Source organism: Protopterus annectens, chromosome 11.part0 (assembly GCF_019279795.1).
Source record: "Protopterus annectens isolate FY-2018-M chromosome 11.part0, PAN1.0, whole genome shotgun sequence".
Classification (NCBI taxonomy): domain Eukaryota; kingdom Metazoa; phylum Chordata; order Ceratodontiformes; family Protopteridae; genus Protopterus; species Protopterus annectens.
Window position 1 is genome coordinate 85477102 of NC_056745.1, and position 22243 is coordinate 85499344.

Here is a 22243-nt window from a genome sequence, read left to right on the forward strand (position 1 = left end):
TATATATATATATATATATATTTATATATATATATATATATATATATATATATATATATATATATATATATATACATATAAATATATATATATATATATATACATATATATATATATATATATATATATACATATACATATATATCTCAATATATATATTTTTATATATATATACATATATATATATATATATATACATATATATCTAAACATATATATATATATATATATATATACACACACACACATATATACGCACACACACATACATATACACGCACACACACATACATATATATACACACACACACACACATACATATATATACACACACACAAATGCACTCATGTATAGGTTATTGCTCACACACGGATAGGTAGAGTTAGTGTGTGTTGTCCGTGTTGTCTAGGATATATGGGGTGTAGAAATAGTGAGTGGATGAGATGATTTTATGGTGCTTTCATTCACACTAAGGCTGTTAAAGGGCAAGTAACATTGAGATTTTTTATTTATTTTTCCCCTAGAAAGCTACTATTTAAGCACAGGCTATTTTAAACAATTTAATGTACAGGGGAAAAAAACAAAAAGTTACATTCTGAATGACAGCCAGTAACAGTCTAATATGAATAAAACAAAAAATGGGCTATGAAGACATTGTAAATGGAAAATAAAGGTTAAAAGTGACATTCTAAATGGAAATCTCTAGGCTCACAGTTAAGTATTCTGATAGTTGCCCTTGTGGGCCATTTTTGGCCTAATTTTTTTTCTTCATAAAATACCCTGAAAGATAAAATCAAGTTAACATACAAAGATGGCAGACAGACAAATAAAAATGACAAGAAAGTAACTGAAAATAAAGGAGTAATAATGAGAAAGGCAGAACATAACAGCCAAAAAACGTTTGCAGAAGGAACATGTTACTGTAGCTAGATAAGACAGGAAGGTGTACATGTAAGAAAAGGGAACTGATGGAAAGCAACATAACTAAAATAATAACAATCAAATAAAGTAACTGAAAAGTTAAGAAAAACCTGGAGGGGAAACTGGGTTAATTAAAGTGGATTAACACAAAATTTGTCTCATTCAGATCACAGGGCTACTGTGACCCAAGGCAAATAATAAAGGGGAGTTAAGTACTTACCATAACTTTAGAACTTCATGATCCATCACCTTTCACTTCAACAACAGGACAGCTAAGCTGCAGCAAGCAGTCATGTAGCACCTGTAGACTCTCTCAGGCTGAAAAACTCTTCAAGTTCCCATAATGCACTACACCTCCTCTTCTTCACAGACAGAATATGTCTTTTATATCAACACAGGTAATGACCTTTGTGTAACCTCATGGTCCCTCAGGGTCATTCCCCTGGATCCCCCCGCAGGGAATCTTTATCTAATGTAGGGGATGGCAGGTGAGTATGCTGAAATGAACAGGTACAGCTCATGAAGACCTGATGTTACAGCAAAGTCCATAACACTTCTGTATCTTACTTGTTTCCATCCACTCAAATTCAACGACAGGAGCGACTCCATGCCTTCTCCTCCTGAGTGGCCTTATGACAGAATACCACAAAGAATGGGAAACCTGAAAGTCAATCTAGACTTCAAGGTCACTTTCACCTTACAGTAAGTTATAAAGTATTCAGGAAAAGCCCATGCTACATTTGTTCAAATATCAACAGAAGAACTCCTGAAAAAAAAAGTGTCAGCAGTAGCTCTATCTGGATGAGCTCTTTGGTGCATTTGTTAGGTTTTATTAATATTTAGTGTCACAGAAGGTAAGTTAGTCTGAAAGCCACCTTGGGTGCTTTCTCACCACCTCTAACTGCCAAAAAGGAGACAAAAAGCGGATGACCCATTCTAATATCCTCAGCTATGCTAAGATACAATCTTAACTGGCAGTACACATCCAGGGAGTGCAACAAATAATGTCCCTCGGCTGGGAGTGCTGTGGGAAGAATACAAGATGATTATGAGTGGTTAAGGTTAATTGCCGTGGCAACCCTGGGTATTTAAGTAGGACTGGTGTGCAAACCCACAGAATTTTTATAAAATACAATACGGGGGACTCCAAAGAAAGGAACTGAAGTTCTGAAAAACTGCTGGCAGAAATACCCACTACTACACAGGGTCGTTGAAGTACATGAAATTAGCTTTGGCTGGTGACTGAAAGACAGGAAACAGTTTCTCTAACATGAAATTCAGGTAACAAGACAAAGTGTTCTCTAAGAGACAGCTGTAAAGGGAACATAAGAAGGAGGCCTAACAACCTTTTACAAATGACCATGAGGATACTGGGGGCACCTGATACAAATTATTAACAGTTGCTAGGTGTTCACTGCTCTTAGAATAGCTGGAACCTTCATTACAATGGCCTACAGGAATTAGGACACAGAAGGAATGCAGACCTTGGCTAGTGGCCCATAGTGAATATTTTATTAATTTACTTCTGTTATCCTTCGCAACAGAGGGCTTATGAGCATCTGACAATCTCACTTATCCTTCAGATGCAACAGGGTCCCTAGCCTTCAGTGAAACTAGACAAAAATATGGCAACTCAGACCTGACACATGAATGCGAATAGACCCTTCAGTGGTTTGAGGAAAAAGGTAAGACCAAGACCGAGGAAACCATTTTTGTCTGGGCCAGTACAAGGCTAAAGAAATGACTCTTGCCTTGAACTGTTTAGATAGCTCCAGAAAGAGAAACATGGGAGAAGAGCACAGAAGACCAAGACCACTGCTAGTGGGGAAAACGAGGAAGAAATGGTTACTGCATTTGACATTGAAGAGAGATGCAAAGAGGCTGCAGAAAGGCTTTCCAAGCAGCTAAATATGGGATTGGACATAGACAACCAGACTACTTGTAAAGACTTTGTCAACATGAGCAGAACTTGTCCGTTGGATATCTAGCTTGACAGAGTACATGTCGCTATAAAATAGTGATAAATCATAATCTTATGGCCTGCTCACAAGGGATAGGAGCACCCGCCTACCACCATATTATCACAGTAAATGAAATCAGGAGGAGGAGGAGGTCCTATAGAGACCGCAATGTCAGCAGGGTCAGTATAACATTCAAAACACTGATATTTCATGAAATAAAACCTCAAACTATCCGCCTCAAATGATGCCCCCTTGGCAGAAGTGTGCATGGACACCATCACAACTGGGGGGGGGGGGGGGGTAAAGACACTGTAATAGCACAGAATAGCAAACCGAACTGAACAGACACTGGTTCTACTTTCGGAGACTACTAACCCTGAAGTATCCAGTGAAGAAACCTCATGTATTATCTGGCAAATGGGACTAGCAAAATTGTCAATACCATGAGACCTAGAACCCACAGGCAGGAAGCAGCCATCACTATCGGGGCATTTAGATGATGTCAAACACTTGATTATAGTGTTCAAATTATGTCTACTAGAAGGCTAACAATGCAAGTGTGTGTCTGGGTGGCAGCAAATGAAGAGCTCTGTTATCAATGGCTTCATCTGCAAATCTGCAGTGTTCACAGACATTCACAAGGACTAGAACTGCAGCAGACAGTGCTTTGTTTCTAACAGTGATGCTCTTGTTGAAGCTGCTAAGAGCCAGCCATCCAGATAACGGAAACATTTTATCCTCCTCAGTCTGAGATGAGTTGCCACCATACATTTGATAACCACAGTGGGGCCTGTGGTGACCAGGAACTTGTTGGGCACCACGCCTATTATTAATTGCAGGTAGATGTCCAAAATGTGTAAATGGCATAGCCAGTCTTTCCTTCTCTAAGCAACACAGAACTGACTATACCATTGTCCGTATGGAATATCTTTTTTTTTTTTTTTTTTTTTAAATACACTGATTTAAGATGCCTAGGTCCAAAATGGACCAAAGGTTCTTTGTCTTCTGGAAAACTACAAATGGCCCAGCACAGACTCAAGACCCTCTCTGGTCTAATGAGACCTTTTGGGTGGCTCACAGTTGCATGCATAGACTACTGATACTACTAGAGTTGCAGACAGGACTCTAACTTGTGCCTTAAATTCCCATAAAGCAACTTTTTCAGCTTATTCAGGGTTCGTCTCTTCCTAGTAACACTGAAAACTGATCAAATGCATTAGGTAATTAGGAACTTAAACACAGAAGGTATCTGAAGTATACTTACTTACCAGACTAATGTACTGTTCAAGGATTCCTCATCAAGGGAGTGGACCTCTAGTCTCTCATCCTGCTCTTACTTAAATTCAACAGCCACAACAGTGGAATGGGCATTGGGAGTCTTACTCCAACAATCATGGCTCTTGGGTTGCCAAATATAAGTCCACTGTACAACCAATGATGTCATACAGTCACAAGCAGGCAAACCATTCAAGAGGTAGGTGTGATAAAGGGGAAAGCCACCTGCTTTTTTTGTTCTTCAGGGGAGGGGAGCACAGGTCAGTAGGCCATGGGCCTCTATGCATCATTACCTTTCAAATTTCCCCAAATTTGGGGTTGTTAGTAGGATATGCTGGGGAAGTCCCCCCCCCCCCAAATCACTATACAGGGTGAGGATGCCATTGGGAAGTACAAGTGTCTTTTGCATTCTCTCTTCCTGGAGAGACCTGGGCAAGCTTTCTCCAAGTGCAAAGAAGAATCTAAACTGGATGCTTCCATTCTGTTCAATAAGCACTTTCCACCCCGCTTGTCTTTATGGGAGAAGGATAATGGGGCCAAGGTACCAGACAGACGCATCCAGGGGTGCAGCATATGTAGGCTCTGACTCCTAAAGGGTATCTTCCACCCAAAAGGTTGAATCTACAATGTCTGCAAAAACAGAATCATTTTATCAAGTTACCATAACTGTAGATGTTTGAGTATACTCATTGCTTCAGTCGTACCATCAGGGATTCCTGTCTATATGAAACTCGATGGCTAGCCCAACTTCCACAGGTCTACCTTTTCCCTTCTGGCTTTGTCCGTCTCCCTCCCACTTGGACATCGGGATACTGGTGGTACAGGGCACATTGGCAGATACCATCTTCAAATATTTATGCCCTGATTGAACATGGAGACTTGAGCAGAAGTGCCACAACACAAGCGAATCTGGAAGAGTTATCTTCACGAAGAATGGCGCACCACAAGGGCTCAATCTGCCTCTCCAGTTCCTTAGTGAGTCAAGATGAAGGAAGGTGCTTAGTAAGGGAATGGGAGGGATGGTAAGGAGTAAGATGTGGGGAAATGCGTGTTTTCTGCACTTGAAAGTGCATCTAACATCAGGGTTCCCCTGCATGGGTATCTCTGGTGGTTCTAAGGTGAAGTAAAAAGATCTATTTTTGGGGTACATCTGCAACATTTTCAATTTGCCAAATTCTTCTGGGCTCAATTATTTTTGATGGCTGAGTGGATCTGATCAGGAGAGCTAAGGCATTCTGAGCTGAAATTATTTGCTAGTGATGAGGATTCTGTTTGATCACCAGACCCCATGCTAACTCAGCCAGCCTGCAATTGGTTATGGTGAGTGCCTTCTTGCTTGCTAATGGACCACATAACCATGGTACTTGCCCATTATCTCCTAGACAATTCCTCACTTCCAAAATGATCTAGAGAGTATAAAAACATCTCTGAAACTGATGTACCTGGCCTTGTCCCTGTTCTACCTTCCCTAGACCCTTCAGGAAAACAGCAAGAGCTCCCAGGTTAAGCCTAAAGTGCTTCTTGAGAGGGTTTGGGTCCCCTTTAAGATACACCAATGGCATTACAGTGATAGCCATCACTTGGGTCACCTATCATCTAACTTCCTTGAGAGAGTGGCAGATATCAGTGGTGGTACTTTTTCCAGCAGTTGAAGGTGCTGAGCTTTCTTCTTGTATAGTTTGGAACCATCAAGATGGAGGCTGACATATATCCTAGTACCTAACGGGTGTCCTTTTCTGATATGGATGTTTCTCTGTGCTGAGGGGGAAAAATATTATCACAGACATCTGGTTTCCAGGACTGCTTACAGAAAGGTTTTTCATGTGTGACGGATAAGAAGTGGATTTCTAGCAGTTCAGATTCTCAGGTTGGTTAAGCACATTACAATGTAGCTCAGGACTTTGGACAGCTCTCCCTATAAAATGACATGGAACAGGAAATAATCTAGTTTAAGAGTAAAACTGAATGTCCTTGACCTGGTGTCGAGCCAAGCACTATGGGAATATGCTAGGACCAGTGGCTAGCCTAAAGGGCAAAATGCTGTGCAACCACAAATATGAGAAATCTCCAGTGCCCCCTGTACAAGGGCATTTGGAAATAGGAACTGTGTCCACAACAACCAGCATATGGAAAAAGTAAATGAAGGAGATAGAGAAGGGTTAACATGGATTTTATCACCATTACAATGTATTTAGTTTGGAAAGATCTAGAACATGTCTCCAAGATCCATCCTTTCTAGGTACTAAGAACAGTCCTAAATAGAATCATTTTCCGTGTTCCATCGGCAGAAATGCTTCTACTGCAAAAGGAAAGAACTTTTCATTTAATACATTCTAGAAACTTGGTTCACATACAGTTCCTCATACTATTACCTCTTCACATACTTGCTTGCTCTCTTAACATCCATCACCCTCATAATTCCAATAAACTCTTGTGTGTCGGACAAGCAGAATACTTCTGTACCTGATCTCCCAATCACACCTAAACTGTATCATCACTCATATAACCTACTATTCAAGTACAATTACCCAAAGCAACAGCTGTTTACTCACAAATGGGTACGAAACAAAATAATTCTTCCACACACACCATCATACCTCCATAACCATAATACTTGAGCTGTGACATCAACCCAAACCCAGGCCCAACTCAGCATATACAGGCACCAGGCATCATATCTCCATCAACTCCTTTATCACTAACACCTCACCCACAGTCCCGCTCTGGTCTTCATATATACCATACAAACTTACAAAGTACTTATAACAAAGTCCCTGAAGTACATATGCATAGACAGCACTACTCTCCAGGCATCTTAGTTACCACTGAAACCTGGATCCACCAGGAAATAAATAAATAAAAAATTCCTACCAGGCTATAACATTATCAGCTTAAACAGAGTCAACAGAGAAGCTAGTGATGCTGCCATTTCCTACAAAAATACACCAGATCTCTCTCCTTTCTTCCATAGCCTGCAAACTTTCTCTAACTCAGAAATCCTGGTAACCATGTTAAAAGTAAATACTCAGAAGAAACTCTCATAGGTATATACATACCCCCAAGTAACAAAGCTAAAATACTGGTTGAAATTCTCTGCTGGGCCTCCATAAAAATCACTCATGAAACAATAATATTGGGTGATTTTGATACAGATTGGCAAACCACACAATCAGAAACTCCAAAATACAATATATAACTATACAAGTGTATCTAACTTATAACCACACTAACTAAACGTAATAAAGCCACAGAATCAACCATCAACTGGATCCTAACATTCTCTCAGATAACACATCATCCCAAGGAATTCTGTCAGATTAGCCTTAATGATCATTTGCCAACCTACACCAGTTTTTCAAGTCACCCTGGAAAAACACTGCTCGAGAGAAATGGGCCTGTCTGGGAACACATTAACCTATACCTTGTCTTCACAATCAGTCTGCACTGGTATTGCTGACCCCACAGTGGTGCTGTACTGTCATGTCATATGCCTGCATCCCTAGGCTCCATCTTAATAACTTGGCATTTTGCTGACTGAATCTATGTAGCTATGTTAAAGGATTGTGGTCTGTAACCACAGTAAATTTCCTTCCATATAGATAAAGCTGGTGTTTTTGCAGTTCCCATGCTATAGCTAGCCATTCTTTTTCTACAGCTGCACAACATTCCTCCATGGGTTGGAGTCTATGAATGAGATATACAACTGGGCGCTCTTCTCCCTCTGAAGAAACTTGGCTGAGTACAGCCCCCACCCCATGGTTTGAAGCGTCCACTTGCACAACAAATGCTTTGCTGTAATCTGGGCCGTCTAACATAGGGGGTCCTCCCAAAGTCCCTTGAAGATTTTGTAATGCCTGCTCACAGGCTGGGGCCCACACTACATGATCTGATCTGTTTTCCTTGTTAAGTCTGTGTGTGTGTGTGTGTGGGGGGGGGGGGGGCAGCTATTTTACTATAATTGGAAATTAACTTTCCATATCTTCCCGATGTCCCCCAGAATGCCCTCACCTATTTTTTGGTAATTGGGCAGGCCACATCTGAATAGCTTCCACTTAGGCAGGTTCTGGCCTAATCTTACCACTCCCCACTGTATGTCCCAGGTAAGAGACCTCTGTCAAACCCACCTGACACTTACTGGGCTTAATGGCCAACCCTGCTCTTTGCAGTCGGCCCTGGACCTCCCTGACATGCTGAGGCTTCATCATAGTAACATAGTACAATTTGTGCCTCTGCCTCCTGCCCAGCCGGTTTACTGTGTAATCATCATCACTGACCTTCCTTACCACTTCAAATGGTCCCACCTAAGCTGCCTGCAACTTATTGTGTCTGACAGGAATGAGCACCATAACCTGTTGTCCTAAACCATATTCTCTGGCTTGAGCATTCCTGTCATACCCGACCTTTTTCTGCTGTTAGGCGCCTGGCAGGTTCTCCTGGGCCAAGCCCACAAGCTCCCTAAGCCTTGTCCTGAGGTTTAGGACATATGCCACAACAGACTCCTCGTGGGATTCACACTCACCCTCCCACTCATCATGAATCAAATCTAAAGGCCCCTCACTGTGTAAATCCATTCTTGTTCTTGGTGACCATCTCTCCGGTGTACGTGGTGAGGATTGAGGCGCCTTGATTACTGGCCTGGGGTAGAGAGGTCATCACAGGCAATATTTCAGTCAGATAGAGCTTTAATGCAACTAATGGGAGATGATCCAAAAATTATATATAAAAAAGACAAAAATTTGAAAAATATTTTTTAAAAATCAGTATTTACCCACTATTCAACCTACAAAAGGGGTGAGAAAGTGTGGGCACCGTAATCAATGCCAATATGTAAAAGAAGCACTGGTCCATCTAATATGAAAGTGAGGTTGTTGAATGGTCGCAATTGCGCAATCAAAGGAGTGGTTTACATTGCTCATTGGGATCCCTGTCGGGGTTACTACATTGGCAAGACTGAAAGGGCCTCTCAAGTAGGGGGATCTATGAACATGTATACGATATTAATTAATTAATATTAGTTAATTAATCAATGGGGTGGCAAAAGCCGACATACTCTGGCTAGGCTTATAAATGCCCTCAGGCAGATAGCCTAGTACCTACCTATGAACCTATATACATACAAATATGAATGATGCCCTGTATTAACATACAAGATATTGTCAGGGATTTAAAATGTCCAGGTTTTCAATGAAAACGTTTTTCAGAATCCCAAGGGAGGCCCATGGCAAACAATATTAGAAGTTAAGGCACCAAAGCAACAGCTCCAAAAACATATCATTATGGCCTGGTGTGTGTGTGTGTGTGTGTATGCATGTATATATATATATATATATATATATATATATATATATATATATATATATATATATATATATATATATATACACATACACATATATATATATACACACACACACACAAACACTCACACACACACATATATATATATATATATATATATATATATATATATATATATATATATATATATATATATATACACACACACACACACACACACACACACACACACACACACATATATATACACAAACACACACACACACATATATACATACTGCTTTTCATGAAGACACTTGTTGATGCACTGCATCTCCTTAACTGGAAATCACTAAAGACTCTTCCCATAGATGATGTGCTCTCAGCTTAAAATCCTCCTAGGTGTTCTAAACACAGAAGCCACTCTTAGAAGAAAAACACTCAAAGCCAATCCTGCCTCATGACAATCCTTAGCAACTAAGCAACTCATGAAACAAAAAGCGTGGAAGGTCTGGACAAAAAATAAAACTAGTCCCTACTTAAATAGCATATAGACAACTAAGAAACTTAACAAAACAACATCACCAAACATAAGAAAACCTACCACTCAACTAGTCAACACATGCACACTACTAATCCAAAACTGTTCTGGGCCTCAGTCAAACCTAAATCCAGGACAAGCTACACAACCAATACCAAACACAAAGAAACAAAATGATACCTCAGCCAACCAATTCGATACCAGCTTAATAGAGACAGTATAGTCACTAATCAACCAGGTGACTGAACTCGAGGTCCCTATTAAATCAGATAACTTCCACCAATATTTCTCCCATCTGGTTCCCATAGATACCATCAAAAATACCTCCAAAAATCAAAGCCTACTACAACTGCTCCTGTCAATCTACCTGGTAAATATCTTAAAAATAGCACCTGAGGCTACTGCATATACATTTAAAATTCTGATAAATCAATCCATATATGAAAACAAAGTCCCCTTGCTATGGAACAAATAATTCATTATTCCAATGCACTAGGGTGGAATCAATACAGATCAAATTATAGGCCAACTGCCATTTTATCTCCTCTATTAAAAACATTAGAAAAATGTATTCATAAGCAACTTATCAAATATCTAATTGATAACAGGCTTTGGTCTTCAACCCAACATGACTTCTGTCCTCATTACAGAACTACTGCTTTGCTGAATTTGGTTAATACTGCCAACACCCGCAGAAATGCTGGAAGCCTAATCTCCACATCAAAAGCTTTTGATACTGTCTTCCACCAGAAACTCATACAAATATTCATCGTCCGGGCTCACCAACTCTTCACTGCAATGGTTCCACAGCTACCTCTCAAACACAGCACAAGCGATGAAATGGAAAAATGATTTCTTCACCTTCTTACCAGTAAGTATTAGTGTTCCACAAGGATCCATACTAGGCCCTATACTTTTCAGCATATTCATCAATGATCTCTACACTGCTACAAAAGGTAACCCTAGCTCCATACACTGATGACTTGACCCTAAGCTGCTCTGTCAAATCTCTCTCAACTTCAAGACCTTATACAACAATCCTTTTTATCAACTGAAACATGGCTAAATTCACAATAATTCCTTCTGCATCCCCACTCAATTATTGCTTTTCACCCCACAACACATCTCTACAAAAACACTTTTTACTATTGCCTCTGCCAATACTACCACAATAAAAAAGTAACCCACACAAAGTTACTGGGGATCATCATAGATGACCAATTGAAATTCAACCACCATATGTCACAAGTAGTTAAAAAAATCTCATCACGAACTAGGTACATTATACAGAGCAAAAACCTATCACACCAGCATAGCCAGAAGGTGTATAACCTCTATTTTCTTACTGCCATCTCTCCTGTATGCTGCCCCAATTTTCACTAAATTTCACACCTCACAACTGACCATGCTTGAGCAATGCTATAATAAAACAGCCAACTTTGCAGAAAACTGTAACAGAGCACACCACTACTTAAGCCCTCACAGAATGTAAACTGGTTAGAACTACCACATCACCTAGTTCTTTCTCAGCTAAATACAATACACAGACTGCTCGATAAGCTAAAGTGTCCAACCTTAGCAACTTAATACAAAACTACTCCTCCCCGACAGAATTCTACTCTGTAGGAAAAAAAAAAAAATCACTGCTCACTATAACCAAATCCTCTAACAGTGCAGGTGACATGGGTCTATATCAATTCGAAGTGACTACCCAAACACCTATTCATTAAACTTAATCCATTGAATGCTAATTCCGTTGAATGCTCATTTAAGTGAATTTCTTTGCAGGGGGAAAAAAAAAGTCTGCCAACCCAGCGACAGTCCCACAAAACGCATTTAAAATCCACCCATGTGGGGGGCTATACCACCCATAACCCCCCTACCTAAATATACCAAATATGAGATTGCGCTACAGTGGGAAAAGGGACAAATTCCCAATGATAGCCAACAAGTTTTTCCCCCTAGGAAGAAATTCGCTTAAATGAACGTTCAACGGAATTGGAGTTTGACGGATTAAGCTCAACAAATAGTTGTTCAATGGGTAGTCGCTTCGACAAAATGATACAGACCCAGTTGACTTTCTACACTTAAACAGTGTAACCAAACTATGGAACCACATTCCACTACCACTAAAATCCATTCAAAATGCAAACTTATTTAAAACAAACTTCTACTAGCAAATCAATGGATCTGCTCCCGTACATGTCCAGGATAAATGCCACTGTTACCTTCAGCTTGCCACATCAGAATCCTGTGCCCCACAACCAGTCCACCAATACCTGAAGACTTTTTCTAGTATCTCCCAGCTATATACTTAATTTTGTGACACTACTCACTCCCCACCTCTATGCTTCTAATATCAACTTTATGATAACCTTGTATATAAGTCTTTGAACTTGCTTTACAACCTACCTCTTAATTGCCACATTAACATTCCCTGCCTTACCTAGTTCCTTCCCTCACGTCCACTTCATTGGATTTCTAAATACTAATCACATGATCCATTATCCATCTGACAAATCCACTAATACACCTGCAAATGCACAATGTTCAGCATCATCCATTAATACACAACTATACCTTATACTGTAATAGTTGCTGCCATTTTCATACGAATGTAATCTAATTAGCAAATGCATATGTAATTATTAATATATATTTAATGTCTGTTCATGTATATCATTGAATGCCTGTTTAAAAATGTTTGCAATATGTTAGAGCTTTTCTCCCCAGGCCTCCACTGAAAAAGGGTTTTTGACTAAACCCAACTGGACAAACCCAGTAAACAAAATTAAAAAAAAAAATAATAATAAAATAAAATAAGACGGACATTCTTAAAACCATCTCCTCCGATGACATGGGAGAAAAAGGGAGAAGGTGTATGAATCCAGTCTTGTAACAGGAAGCAATTGGATTCTTCAACCACAGGTTAGTGGTCATCACGAACCACTTGATTCTGAAGTGGGACAGCCTCCCTTCCAATTGGTGATGGTAGTGGAAAATACAGTGGTGAAGTAGTCAGAACAGACAGGCATATGCTTGGCTTGGAAGGAGGACTGCTGCTTGCCTTGGCCACTGCCTCCTCCTCATTGACTTTTTTCATAAGTTATTTTCAACTTGAGATTACTTTCAATAAAAAGGCCATCAATTAGTTGAGAAGTTTCTGCTACACATAGGGATTTGGAAGTGAAAGGTTTAACAATCTGAAGGATCTTGCCTTTCTCCTCCAAATTTTTTTCATACTAAAATATACCTAAATATATATTCAATCAAGGAATATAGTCTAGGCCAAGCCTGCTTTTTGCTCATTGTGCTAGAGGTGGCCATAGTACTGCATACATCTACAGAGTTGTAACTGCTTTTGATTGCATATTCACTTGCCTTCTGGGTAGTCTGGTCAGCTACAATATCCAACATCTCTTTTATTATATACCCTTGCATATGAATTAGACAAATGATTTCTGTAAATAAGTATACACTTTTTTCATCTGTATCAAGGATACGGCTCACTATCTGATGCTATTTGCGGACACCAAATTATAAAATCTGACCGCAACCAGTGGTACAACCATGTGCTCAGCCATCACATTGCTGTTTAAACACTTAAGTGCATCTTCCACTCTGCAAACACATGCCCAGTGGCTGTGAATCATGCTCCATGGAGGGGGCACTCAAGATCATCTTCATTCACTTGGAAAAGTTGGAAAACCAGCTGCAGGTACAAGCTCCTCAACAGTCAGCAGAGATGCCTTTTGTGGGAGTCTAAAGTTCTTTTACTCCTCACTTAAAAACTGGCTGCAAGTGTGTTTAATATCACTATCACTGTGGTTTTCTAGTTGAAAAGAGAACCTGTTTTGGTGGTAACCAGGTACCTGTCTAGAGAGTTCTTGCTGGCCCAATGACAATGACAAATGCATGGTATGCAGATGGTCCTGTACTCAATCACCAGACAAGGATCACAGCTTTCCTTTCCTGTTGAAGTGTCACTTAAAAATACTGACAGTGAATTCAGGTTCCCCAAAAATGTCTACTGGACAAAGTGGGTGGTGGGAAGCTTGAAAGCAAAGACTGTTAACCAAATGTGTTTCTTAATCACATGGAGAACACAACAAAGAATATGTGCGATGATTTTTCCTTATGTCCCAGTCAAACAACTGCTCAGTTGGTAGGTAGTAGACAGGAGTGCCAAAACTGGACATCTGTCTTAGGAGAGGTACTGGGGAAATGGATCCTTTACCATGCCTCTAAATACTCCTCTGTGAAATGCTGACAGTAACAGATAGAAGGGAGTGAGACAAGCAAGGAAGACAGAGATGCCTAGAGATAAATGTCAAACAAGAGTACAAATGTGGCTAATGTTGTGCTTTGCGTAAAAGACAATTTCTTAACAAGAGCCAACAAGGATAAAATAAATGGCCTCTGGAAGCATTTGCCATATGCTGACTCTTAAGAGATACCTAAAAACCAGTACCTGGCAGTGATATTCAGACTGTTCTATACAGACGCCTGAAAGGATAGTTGCCTGTATCCTGTTGTAAGACTCAAAGGGCAACAACAGTCAGGGCTATGAGATAAGGAGAACAGAGTTGGAGTATGGTTGGCAGGGTTGTTCCTCTTCAACAGCAGGTGTGAGACTCCCAAATGCCTAACTTACTGGCTGAAAAGAAATCACTGCCATTTTTTTTTTACACTGCAGGTTAGAGGCCTTGCTCACATCTCCAAAAGACAACTCTCCTTTGGAAGGCTAAGATGATGCCCCTTTCTATAAGGCCAAGTTTTCTTTCTTCTAAGGAGTTTCAGAGTACAAGATCTTTGAAGCACAGATTATTTTGTTAAAACTAGACAAAGTGGTTACACTCAAATACTTGATGGTTCTGACCAAGCTAGAATAACACCAAAGGTGAGAATCCTTCAGTGGTATCTTGCCAGCCAAAGCCATACCTTTTGGATATGTTTCATGGTGATATCACTTAAAGATCTCCAAATTCACAAACAAAATACCAGATCAGCAAGCAGTGGTGACAGCAGCAACTTAGCAAAACTCTGCATATTATGGGGGGGGGGGGCTTTCACAGCCCCTGAGATCCCCAGGGTGAACTGACAGACACTTTGGATTACTCAAGGTGGAAAAAAATGAAAATGGTTGGGGCAGCTCTGCACTTTGCACACGACACTCTACTATGACCTCTGTGCAGTGAATGTCCAGACATCAAAAGCTGTAGAAGTGAAGTTGGCTTATCAGATGTCACACTTTGCACATTACATTCTACTATGATCTCTGCGCATTGAATGTCCAGACATCAAAAGCTGTAGAAGTGAAGTTGGCTTAGATGTCTACATCTGCAGTGCAATTCCCATTCTCCATGACAGAGCTGATTTTCACGATGAACATCTGTGGGTACTGCTAAAACACCAAAGATGAGAATAAGCAGAGTTTTAGCTTCTGGTAAAGTCCTTGGCTCAGTAGCCATGAGATGCAAATCAAATAGCTAGTAAAATGATTCTGTTGTTCATACTACTGGAGTGGAGCAGTACATCAACATTTTCCCAGTTTACTTCAGAGACACTTAACATAGTCTAGCTTAATAACTGTACCTGGCAAGGCTGCTTTGCTGATTATCCCAGTCAAAAGGGCCAGTTCCTGAAGAGATCCCTCACTCACAGTCTGACATCGTAGGCTTGCATGTATTGTATCAGAATGTGCAATGAGAAACTGAAAGACCTGTTTAAAAAAAAAAAAAAGACATTTACATCTTCGACAAATAAAAAATACTAGCTCTGCTAGTTATACAATAACTCAACATCAACATTTTATTGGCAAAACATTTGTTAAGCGAAAGCAAGACGGTTCTAATATCTCATTGTAAAACAAAGCAGTTGAAATTTCAACTGGATGAAACAATCTAGCTGAAGGTTCAAAATGAATGAAATAAAACAATGGCATTTGCGAAGGGATGCTAATCCACCCTGCTGCAACCCCAAATGCGTACAGCTTTACATCCCATAATTCATGTACACCATCTTTACAGTAGCACAAGAGCCGAGAAAAAGAAAAAGACAAAAAACTTTCTGCCATTGTTGCTGCACTAATACAAAATGTTGTAGTAATTCCCTGTGAAGAACTCCTATCAACAATTTGAATACTGGGTTAGGACTGAAACAGCACATTTGTTTTGGTGTCCCAAACTCATACCTTGGCGGCAAGCTGCTGTCACCCATTGTCATTTACCTATTTTTTTTTTCTTTAACTGCAGAGTTATTGTTTTACTGTGATTATTGTTGTTTTTGGTCCACTGAAGCCAAAGTACTAATTCTGTTTTGTTTCTAACAATGTAATTTATTTGGAGATGAAGTTTTTTTTTTTTTGCATCATCATCATCAATCCAGTCTTGCAGCCATTCTGTGAGACTTGAGGACAGGGATATGGCTTAACAGGTGGAAGGGAATGCCAACTTAATTTCGGCTTAGTTCTTTTTCTTATTGTTTTGTCTCTTTCCAGATGTTTACCAAATCTGTTTTATTAATTTTATTTTACTGCTATATTTATGGCATCTATACCTTTTGTGCACATATTGTAACAATGACTTTTCTGATTTGTTTCTGTCGCATTCAATAAACCCAACAAGGTTAGCATTGAAGTGCATCTGACAAGGTGAAACCTTATCACGGTTTTCTTGCATGCCTTCCTACTGAGAGAGTGATGTCAATCACACTGCGCAGGTAGGGGCAGCGGTGTTGGGCTGTTACAGAAGTGCAGCTCTGGGACCTGGTGTACATTCTAGCGTTAAAGAACATTCTGAAGTGCAACTGTTAAAAAGGTACCAGTAATATGAGGCAAAAATAAAAGAAATAAAGCAATAGAAAAACTATTTCAATTTGCCAGTATAGACAACAGAAGCCTTATTTACCTTTCTTTTATTGCTGACTATACACAAACATACTAAGTAAAAATCTCCTTTCAGGGAAATCCAAGAGGGCTAAGCTTCATTAAAAGCCAAAATCCTACAGATATATGGAAGCTTGAATCAAGAAAAAAAATATTAAATGTGTGCTATGAACACATCAAAAATGAGAAATATCAGCTATGAAAAAAAAAAAAACAAAAAGAAACAGCACCGACTTCATATACACAGCAAACAGTACTTGCAATGACGGCATTGAGAACAGATACAAGAACATATGCACAGTGTTTGCTGCACCAACAATGTGATGGGAAAGTGTATTTTAAAAAGAAACTTGGGAAGCATACATCAACTACATACTTACTTGTAGAACAAAGTCAGTGCACTGCTGCTTACTCTCACAGGAATAAAGGAGGTCAGCACAAAGCCAATAAAAGTGGACAGAAAAAGGAAGATTCCTACCAGGGTTAACGGCAGCAACAGGGAAAAGAAAGGGATACCTGAAAGAGGTTAAAAAGAATCAAGGCAGAACGCAAATAATATGGAACAGAGTTTATGAGTTGAAAAAAAATAACTAAGTGGGAAAGAAAATGCAAAAACAACTTGCAACATGATAAAGTTGAAAAAGGCATTAAAAGAATAAATGACAACAGTTCAAGAACAGCAGTAAAGCACTGCAGAGTAGAACACAGAGCAAGCAATGAGATAAATGAACGTCAAAGGAAACCAACCAAGAACTCGGGAACAGGGTGGCTGCTTTTTATGAAGCAAGAGGAGTTCATCTCAGGAGACAGTCTCAGAATTTGTTCTTGAAAATGCTAACACAAGGAAGTTGTTAAAACAAGCTATGGCATTAATTCCTCATCTCTGGAAACATAATGCTACAAAGTTCCATTAACTGCCAATAATTACAAAGCAGACATTAGATGTTTCAATGTGACAATAATATTGTTTTTTCACCCAGACTACTAAAAATGCCCTGACCTGGAAAGTTGGAAGTAGCAAAATTAAGCATATTGCAAAATGGCAAATCAAAGGTCACATGACATAAGCAAAACTGTACAGTGGTGGAGCTTACTACATAAAGCATTCCAGAAAAACTCCCAAATTTCCAAGTCTATAAAGAAATATTAAAATCATAGATCCTCAAAGGAAAGGAAAGACAACATTAGATGTGGTACTTTCCCATGACCCTAGTTCAGACTGTTTCTTGGTGTACACAGGCTTAATTAACAAGATTAAAGCAGTGAATTTCTTAGAACCATGGCTAAATGCCCTTAAAAAGCTACATGCACTAGGTGACAGTTTCAAATATTTATTTTTACTGACCGTAGTGTCTGCATCAAAGTAAAATAACAACTTATGCTTCTAGTAGACCTTTCTTTTGCAAACTCATCATTTATCAATAAACGTAAACTTTGGTATAGATCATAAATATGAAATATATACTACCCTCTAGCTTACGATCTAAAAGAAGGCCTTCTGCAGTGGTAACTGCTAGTATTTTTTCCCACATCCTCTACTTAGCACATTTTTATTCAGCTCTCAGTCAAACCTCATACTTTTTTTTAACATCTCTATTGAAGTATCACTTAAGACATAGGCAAACCTACATTCATATAAAAGAAACAAACCATATTAACATGTTCCTAGTTACAAACATTATACATCATGTGTATTCTTTTGTATAACCATCAATCCAGAATTACACAAACTGCTCGATTCAGGCCTTCACTTGAAACTCACTCCTCCTCCAAAATATTATCCGGCATGTATTGTTCTCACAGTTTGCATTTCTTTCGATGCAATTTGCCACCATCCTTTTCTAAAGATCTCACTTCCAGTTTTTTTTTCTCTCTGTTCCAATATTAAATATTTCAAATACAGTTGGTCTAGATTTTAATTTCCATTTTCTAGTAGTTTTTTTTTCTCAGCCACCAAAATTAAAAGTAACAAGGCCTTACTACGTCTAGGCAATTCAGATCCTGTATCCCAGCTCAAAAAATCATCTCCTTAGTTACATCCATTTGTCCACCCAATATTTCCAGCATAGCACTCTGTAGGGAATTCTTAAAGGCTGCCAACTCATTACACACCTAAAACATATGTTTCTCAGTTACCTCTTTCTTTCCTATCACACCTCTAACACTTGCAGTCCACCTGAGGAAAAATTATTTGGGGTCTGCTTGTGGTATAAAAAATGGGTCTACTTCATATAAACGAAATCTCACCTACCTGAATTTTAAATAACCGAGACGACAGCACTGAAGTTGCATTTTAATGAACACTCACATTACTGCTAGTGTAACCAGGGAAAGGAGAAAGTCAGCCAACAGGAACAAACGCACACTGAAGCATGTCAAATCCATCCAAGTGGGAGGGGGGGGGACTTTGCCCCCCCACACCTCCTTAACTAAATATACCAACTCTGAGATTGCACTACAGTACTACAGTGGGGTAAAGGGCAAACACCAAATGTTCACCAAGCTCAGATAAACTTTGAAAATATTCCTCCTACAGCAGTTATTAAATCTAAGCAAATAAACTGCCAGATTATTATGTTGGGAAGACCAAAATGTTTTTATGTAAGAGAATTTATGAACAAAATTATGAAATAAAAATAAAAATGAGAATGATGCTTTATACCAATATTCTACGGTTTGTAAAGAATTTAAAAGGTTTTTATTTTGCATTTTGAAGATAGTAGAGGAGAAGGGTGGAGCATAGGAAAACAGGCTTGAATACAACAAAAGTACAGCTGTGTAAAATCTTACCATAACAGTAGATGTCCTTCTCTTCACTGTTGCAGTATTCTTTACTTAAGGACTCCTTAGGGACAAGGATAACAGGTGTGTGTCCTCGGCCAGGAGGGTAAGAAACTACAGAGCAAGAGCTAAAATACAGGGGGTAGGAGGCAGTGAATATTGCAACAGTAAAGAAAAGGACATGTACTGTTACAGTAAGATTTTACACAACTGTACTATGTCCTTCCATATCACTGCTGCAGTATTCTTTACCCAGGGGAAACAAACAGCTCAGGAGGAAGGCACGTAACAGCCCTCTACAAACCCATGCAGGACAGCTCTGGAAAGCCTGCCCTGGCCTTGGAAATAGCATCCAATTTGTAATGTTTAGTGAAAGTATGAACAGAGGACTAAGTAGCAGCCTCAAGGATAGAATTGGTATACAAATCCTTGAAAAAAGTACCAGAGAAAAGACATTTTCCACGAAAAGAATAACAAAAATAAATGGAGTTAGAAATACAGGAGCATATAGTTTGTTTACCAACTACCAAACCAAAAGTCCTGGGATAAAAACAAAAAAAAAAAGCTGCTCAGATTTGTAAATAAAAAGAAGTTATGTTCTCACCGAAACATTCCATCTATATTGTCTATTTTCACTCTTCTTCAACTGATGGGTTTGGATCGGAACAGTCAGATCCAACTCTGCTGTTGCAAATACTTGTAGCAACTTAGAACTATTTAGCTTCTCCCTTACCCAGAATGCACCAACCCCAATTACCTCAGATCTTGTTTGATAGCTAAAGCATATAGAAACAACACTTGTACAAAAAAGGTATAAAAAGATAAACAGCAAAAAGCTTAGACAAGACTATATCTGGAGCTTTGTCATTCTTGGACTAGGCCACTTCTTTCATATCCACTCGCTCTTCCAGAAAGGCCAAAAGGAGGTGGTTGGTGGGTGGGGAGTTAAGTAAGAATGAAAACGGACAACACAGATGGAATGTTATGGTGAGTACATAATTTCTTTATTTGATGATGACTATTTTCATTCTGACCTCAGCTGATGGGACAGTCTCTCCAGCTACGTAAATCCCAGGGTGGACTCGAGGCAGGACATTCCTAAGCATCATTGAGCCAAATGATGCTCTACCTCTGGATATCAAACCCACTATGTAATGAGTAATGAAAGTATGAAGGGAAGCCTCAAACCCACTATGTAATGAGTAATGAAAGTATGAAGGGAAGCCTCAAACCCACTATGTAATGAGTAATGAAAGTATGAAGGGAAGCCTCAAACCCACTATGTAATGAGTAATGAAAGTATGAAGGGAAGCCTCAAACCCACTATGTAATATGTAATGAGTAATGAAAGTATGAAGGGAAGCCTCAAACCCACTATGTAATGAGTAATGAAAGTATGAAGGGAAGCCTCAAACCCACTATGTAATGAGTAATGAAAGTATGAAGGGAAGCCTCAAACCCACTATGTAATGAGTAATGAAAGTATGAAGGGAAGCCTCAAACCCACTATGTAATGAGTAATGAAAGTATGAAGGGAAGCCCAAGTTGCTGCTGCACATATTTCATCCATGGAAGCCCTCAAATGAAAAACTGAGGAAGTTGCTATGGACCCGGTTGAATGAACATAAATTTGCTTTGGAAAAGGTATATCCCGTTTGTTGCAAACAAAGAAAATGCAGCCAGTAAGCCACCTGGCAAGATTAATTTTGGATACTGGTTTACCCAGTTTCATATCAGCAAAGGAAACAAATAACTGATCTGTAGCTCTGATGTCCTTTGTTCTGTGTAAGTAGAAATGCAGTTGTAATAAATGTAATAAATATTCGCTTTTGTTTGAAAAATACTTTTTTACATTTAACCGGGAAATTCCGACTGGACCAGGTCTATTTTTAGCGGAGGCCTGGGGAGAAAAGCTCCGGCATCCAGTTGTACAAAAATATTACAGCAAATATAATACACAAATAAGATATAGTAACCAGGTTACAACATATATGGTGAACATAGTAATACAACAAGAAATAACTACAAAACACTCAAAATAAATGATGGTATAGAAAATAGGTAAAATGACAATGTCAGTTATACATTGGTAAGAGAAGAAAATATATTAAGTAAATTCTACAGTTAAAAGTTCAACTTTTCAAATGGAAAAGCATGCAGGTGATCAAGAAAACTGGTAAAATGCTGGACTGGTTAATGTTAGATTCTGAAACTATCTTGGGCAAAAAGGATGCAGGAGTTCATAATGTAACTATCTTTATGAAAAATTAGATATGGGGGTTTCACAGATAAGGCCTAAATTTCAGAAACACGTTTGGCTGACGTAATGGTCACCGAAAACAGTTTTCCAAGAAAGAAATTTAAGATCATAGTCATGAGCTGCTTCGAAGCATGGGTGTATCAGGGCTTGCAGTACCAAAGTTAGATCCCATGGAGGAGTAGGATCTTTAAAAAGGGGTCTTAATAGAGGTATGCCTCTTATAGGTTCATAGGTAGGTACTAGGCTATCGGACCAAGGGCCTATGCAAGCCTAGCCAGCAAGGTTCCATAGCTTACGCCACCCAAGAAAGTTATTTTCCTGTGCCACTGTCCAGCAGACA

At 39.2% G+C, this 22243-nt stretch overlaps 1 protein-coding gene across 1 annotated transcript in view; it reads right to left on the reverse strand.

Annotated features, from left to right (window-relative positions):
- The window catches only part of NUP205 (nucleoporin 205), a 1199422-nt gene that overhangs the window by 222992 nt on the left and 954187 nt on the right, over positions 1-22243 (reverse strand). The window contains 1 exon segment of the mRNA XM_044087173.1: positions 15572-15698. Coding sequence (XP_043943108.1) covers positions 15572-15698 — 127 coding nt within the window.